This window comes from Poecilia latipinna, unplaced genomic scaffold, assembly GCF_001443285.1.
Source record: "Poecilia latipinna isolate Pla-1442-1.1 unplaced genomic scaffold, P_latipinna-1.0 Scaffold4326, whole genome shotgun sequence".
Lineage (NCBI taxonomy): Eukaryota > Metazoa > Chordata > Actinopteri > Cyprinodontiformes > Poeciliidae > Poecilia > Poecilia latipinna.
In genome coordinates, this window is record NW_015116942.1 from 32268 (window position 1) to 38038 (window position 5771).

At 44.5% G+C, this 5771-nt stretch overlaps 1 protein-coding gene across 2 annotated transcripts; it reads right to left on the reverse strand.

The window, feature by feature from the left end:
* Positions 1-669: 669 nt before the first annotated feature.
* Positions 670-4329, reverse strand: LOC106942506 (uncharacterized). 2 transcript variants are annotated; one of them, XM_015025790.1, is made up of 5 exons: positions 4196-4329; positions 2324-2760; positions 1974-2258; positions 1056-1088; positions 670-827 (listed from the first exon to the last, which is right to left on the reverse strand). In XM_015025790.1, exons 1-5 carry the CDS (start codon positions 4326-4328, stop codon positions 783-785), a joined length of 933 nt encoding a protein of 310 aa, XP_014881276.1. In that variant the 5' UTR covers position 4329; the 3' UTR covers positions 670-782. The 2 variants fall into 2 exon arrangements, with proteins under 2 accessions (XP_014881276.1, XP_014881275.1); XM_015025789.1 differs by lacking the exon at positions 670-827 and having other exon boundaries at positions 868-1088.
* Positions 4330-5771: the final 1442 nt, after the last annotated feature.

Genomic DNA, 5771 nt, shown 5'->3' on the forward strand with positions numbered 1-5771 from the left:
TTAGATAGAGAACTGGTCAGTAGTCAGTCGAGCCATTGGTGAGATAAGGGCGGGGCTGGCTATTGCGTAATAACGAACAATTTTGTTTGGTCTTTTCTGGCCACATGTCCTAGTTAAAGCCTGAACTAAGACATGGCTCTCTTGGCATAGGTCATTCATGTGATCCTGAAGGCTGCTCGTTGATGTTAACCGTCATGTCAGGGTGACCTTTGACCTCCAGGTTATTGAAGAGTTTATAAGTAATTCTGCAGCAGCTGGAGCTTTAAATATTTATTTAGATCATTTTCTATAAAGTCACAGGATGGAGCGGCTCAACCCATTGACTCTGTGACCTTTGACCTCAGGCTGTGTTTCCACATGTTGAAGAAACGTTTGACCTGCTGCAGGACGCTCAGAGGGACACAGATCTGTCCTCACATGGACAGCGTCCCTCAGCATGATGCTTCCTCTGGTTATTGAAATGATTTCAGTAGGAAACAGAAAATAAGGAGAGTTACAGAGAGGAACTGAGAAAAAGTTTATATTTACTGAGTCGATCAGTGAAGAAGAAACAGATGATTAGAAACCAGGAGAGAAAAATGATACAAGAGTAAAAATCAAACAAATAACTAAACATGAGAAACAATAAAACTAAAGTAACTAAAGAGTTGAACTAAAATAAAACAGAAACAAAATTGATCCAGTAAAAGAGAAAGGAACAGAAAAATATTTTTATTTAAGAGCCAAGATCAGTAAAATAAAAATGAAGCATAGAAATGAACTGGAGTCGAAGTTTAACTTGATCAGGGTTTCGTGTTTTTCTCTTTATCCACCAAACGCGACGCTTCCTGAAAAATGAAAACAGAAAATTTATAAGAAACATCAGGAAACAGAGACAGATTTATTTCCTGTGATGTCACAGGTTATGATGTCACAGGTTATGATGTCAGTTATTTGCTGAACTTCCTTCTTTCACCTCCAGGTCATTGCAGCCTATTTAAACTCTAGATAAAATAAAAATGTTTTTATTTCAGAATGAAAGAATATCCTGTGATGCGTGAAGCCGATGGATTTACCTCTGGTATTTCATCCAGTTCAACGTTTTTGTCCTGAAAAAATCAGAAACATTTCAGATGAAATCTTTGAACACATTTTAACTCTTTTTTTTCCTGACAGACGCATCACTTCCTGCTGCTAACAGATGCTAAGCTAAACTAGCGTCTGTCTGACCTTTGAACCTTCGCTAAACACATCATGGCTCCTCGCTCTCGGAACATTTTGATGTCGGATCACTTCCTGCTCTACTTGATAAACTTTGGTTCTGGTCCGGTTCTGGTTCCAGACAGTTTCTCATTCTGGTTTCATCGTTGTTCTCACCAGAACCAGAACCAGAACCGGACCAGAATCAAACCGGACCGAACCAAAATGATTCCTGAACTACATGCCATGGAAACATTTAGTTCAGGAATCGTTCTGGTTCAGTTTTGGTTCTGGTTCGGTTCTGGTTCTGGTTCAGTTTTGGTTCTGGTTCGGTTCTGGTTCGGTTTTGGTTCTGGTTCAGTTTTGGTTCTGGTTCAGGTTCAGTTTTGGTTCTGGTTCGGTTCTGGTTCGGTTTTGGTTCTGGTTCAGTATTGGTTCTGGTCCGGTTCTGGTTCTGGTCCGGTTCTGGTTCTGGTTTGGTGTTGGTTCTGGTCCAGTTTTGGTTCTGGTTCTGGTTCAGTTCTGGTTCTGTTTTGGTTCTGGTCCGGTTCAGTTCTGGTTCTGGTCCGGTTCTGGTTCGAGTCATTTCCTTTCAGTTTAAATAAAATCAGGAAAACGAATCAAAACCAAATGAAAGTTTTCAACTTTAAACAGTAAAAATTAGACGTTCCAGTTAAATCTGCTTCATCTGAATCTTTTCTTTGCCGACTGAATTTTAAACGTTGGATTGTTTGTTCATAAAAACCTGAATTTGCTTCATATTTTAATAAACGTTTCATGAACTGACTGGTCACCTTCTGCTCTGGTTGCTTTCTCTGGTTCTTCATGACCTCTTCAGCCACGTTGAAGCATTCCTTCCAGTTGTCCTCACATTTGGTCCGGATCTGCTGGGTCAGCTTGGTTCTGATGGACTCCCTCAGAACCTCCTTCAGAACCGCCTCCTCCTCCTCCAGAACCAGCTTGTAGTAAAGCGTTTCTTCGTACTGAGTCGCTCCTTTGCTGCAGCTGCTCCTCCATCGGGTCCAGGAACTCATGGCTCCGGAGAAAACGATGAGGAAGAGCAGCCAGCAGCCGCTCACCTGCAGCAGAGACAGGCTGTTACCTGGAGCTGCTCCCCCTGCTGGCCGGGGCAGACGTGACTCACCCTGGACGTGGTTTTGATGGCAGCCATGGTTTCTCTCTCCTCGTCGCTCCGCTTGGCTGCGGCCTTGCAGGGCAGACCCGCCTGCTGCTCAGAGAGTTTGTTGAAGCAACAGGCCCACCAGTCGCCGTCGATGAGGAGAAACGCCACCCAGAGGAGGCCGACCAGAGCCGCCTTCAACACCTGGCGGCAGATGAAGCTCTTGAACCTGGAGCGGTAGCTGCAGGTCCTCTGGAACAGCCGGTTGGACCACAGCATCAGGACGGTTGCTATGAGACCAGGTGTGACGGCGTAGATGATGCAGTAGTACAGCTGGCGCTTGCAGCTGCATTCAAAGTCGCTCCTGAGCAGAATGCTGTAGGTGAAGATCACCACGATGGCGAAGTAGGACTGCAGCTTCTGCAGCGCCAGGTTGGTGACGACCGTCTGCATCTCTGCTGCTGGAGGTCAGAAACATCCAGCATGAAGCATGGAGGCGATCGGAGCCGAAACATGGCCGCCAACGAAAAACTAAAGCTGCTGCTGCGGAAATATTTACATGTCAGTTTATCATCATCCACCAACAAAGAAGGATTGTTTACGAATACTAAAATGAAACAAACGGCAGCGATGATCCTGAGGTTGGGAGAATCCAACGTCTTTTAGTTTAAAAGCTCCAGGAAACATTTAAAGACAAACAGGATCCGTTTCTATAAACCTGAACTTCTATAAACCTGAACTTTTACAAACCTGAACTTCTATAAACCTGAACTTCTATAAACCTGAACTTTTACAAACCTGAACTTCTACTAACCTAAACTTCTATAAACCTGAACTTCTACTAACCTGAACTTCTATAAACCTGAACTTCTATAAACCTGAACTTCTACTAACCTAAACTTCTACTAACCTAAACTTCTATAAACCTGAACTTCTAAAGTTAATTTTCCAGCAGCTGCTTCGTCTGAACTTGTTTAGTCAGACAGAAAGTGAAACGGGAACGTTTTGGACGGCCGACCGTTGAGTTTCTGCAAACAGGATGTGGTTTCATGCAAAATGTGTGAAAGCAGCAGCAGCAGCTTCGCATGAAGGTTCGGTTCTGTTTGGGTCAGAACCGGCCCGGCCCAGAGTGTTTGGCCCAGAGGAACACCAGCAGCATCAGTGAACCGATCAGAGAAAAATACTCAGATTTCACTGCAGAATCTCATAATTAATGGAAACAAAAACCTTCGACAGGAAAAGGAAACGACTCTGATGAAAGAAATCAGGAAGAAACACTTAAGAAATTCAGGCTTATATTTAATATTATATAAATATGTATTAGTAAAATATTAAGAGCAGATTCAGGTTGTTTCCGACTACATTTCCCCTAAACGCTGCATGTGAACATCTGAAAGCAGGTCGTCAGGAACCAGACCAGCCTCAGAGTTTCCTTCAGTTCTGGACAGGAAACTCATTTCACCCGTTAGACGGAGAGCTGGGGCAGATCTCACCCTGTCACAAGGGGAAGTAGGGAGAGAAGGGGGGAGTGTTGCACAACAACACAGGTGGGCGGGGCTTGTCACCTGAGTCAGACCCTGCTGTCTCCTCTGATTGGCTGACAGATGATGAGCGCTGACTCTGAGTTATGAATAAATCTCATGTTTTCATTCGTTACTGCTGTGAGTTTTAATGAGCGTCTATAAAACCAACCGCGATACGGTGAAAACATCCTAACATGAAACAGATCAGCTGAAGCTTTTATGGAGCAATAATCATGACTAAAACCAAGAACAACAGAAAAAGAGCCCAAAATACCAGATCATGTAAAAGATCCACCTTTCTGGAGAATCAGCAGCTGAACCCAGAAAAACTCCAGAAACAGAGAAACCTGTGCATGCGGCTGACAGGTTTTACCTGAACGAAGCTCCAGATGTTCCACCAGGATGATCAGTAGATCCCAGAGCTGCAGACGATCTGCAGGTTCAATCCAGAGGAGAATCTGACAGCAGAGAGAAAAGTGAAAGTAAGAAAAGGCTGAGAGCCGCATGGTGAAGCTGTTACATCACTTCCTGTTGCTTTTTCAGGATCTGTTGTTGTTCAGACTAGTTTTTTTTCTTTTTACATATTTATTAAACTTATTTTACAAAGTAGCTGTGACAGAATAAAGTTTGTTTTTCTACCAATAGATAAATCCTGAGCAGCAGGGAATCAGAAACCAGGATGAAACCATCCAGAAAGTTTTTCTAGGAGTCGATTCTTTAGTTTCCCAGACGTCGGTCCAGATTAAACCACCTGCAGATTCATGTTTTCATCGCTGGCAGTGAGTTCACAGCTTCACAGATGAAACTGTAAAGTTTGGTGAAAGACGGGGAGAAGAAACTTTGACTGGAGCCGACGGTCAGTCTGCCTGGTCGCCAGATAAACTCCCTGAAACCTTCGGCTCTAGTTGCTTCCTGGACCAAAGAAAACCAGACGCTGATTCATTTCCGTTTAATGAACCAATGAATCCTTTTCCCATCATGAACCTCAGCTGTAACAGAAAGTGGAAAACTCCAGATAAAGTCCCAGACCTCCAGGCTGCAGGTAGTTCAGGACCTGATGAGCCGTCAGTGATCAGAGCGGCTCTGGAAGCTCTACATCTGTAAAACGCCAAACCGTCAGGATTCACGGAGGAGCGGTTCTGGTCTCTGACTGGATCCAAACGGGTCGGTGTTTCCAGAGATGAAGGAGAACAAACTGCAGAGTCCAGAAACTGACAGCGGCTTGAGACTCATGATGATAGTTCATGTGTTCATTGGTGACCTTTTGACCTTCTGCCTCTCAGAGGAGCGTCAGGCGGGTTCTGGTTCTGGACCTTGTTGACCAGGAGCAGAATCAGAGCCAGAAAACATTTCCAGTTCTTATGCAGAATGGCTACCCTCTGTTAGCCGTTTCCATGGCAACCGGGGCGTCCAGCTACTCAGAGACAGGAAGTGATGCTGCTTCCTGTCTCTGTGGCGCCTCGTCATGTTCAGGGTAACATACTGACGGCTCTCTGTCTCTCCTGTGGCTGCAGCGCCCCCGGTGGGCAGCTGCTGTAACTGCTTGCCACCGCCGGGCGGCTGGGTCCGTTTCCAGACTAACTATTAATCTGACAGAACCGAGTCGCTCAGATTATTCTGCTGGAAAGTTTCCTCAGAGCAGGCAGAAATAAATCTGTTGGTGTGCGATCAAAAATCAGACAGGATCCAGAAATTATAGAGCTCTGAATGTTTTCTATATGCAGTCCTTTAAGAAGCCCTTCAATCAAATAAGATAACTAATCATTAAAATACACAGATTTACAGGACAATCGGATCATTAGTGAGCATGAGAGCAAGACCCGTCCCAGGAGCCGCTTGTCTCTAAGTAAATCTGATCACCGATCTGACAAACTCTTTTCATCGCTGAGCCTGAAAAAAACTAATGGTACTACTTTGTGTCAAATTTTAATTAATCGAGTTTGATGGAT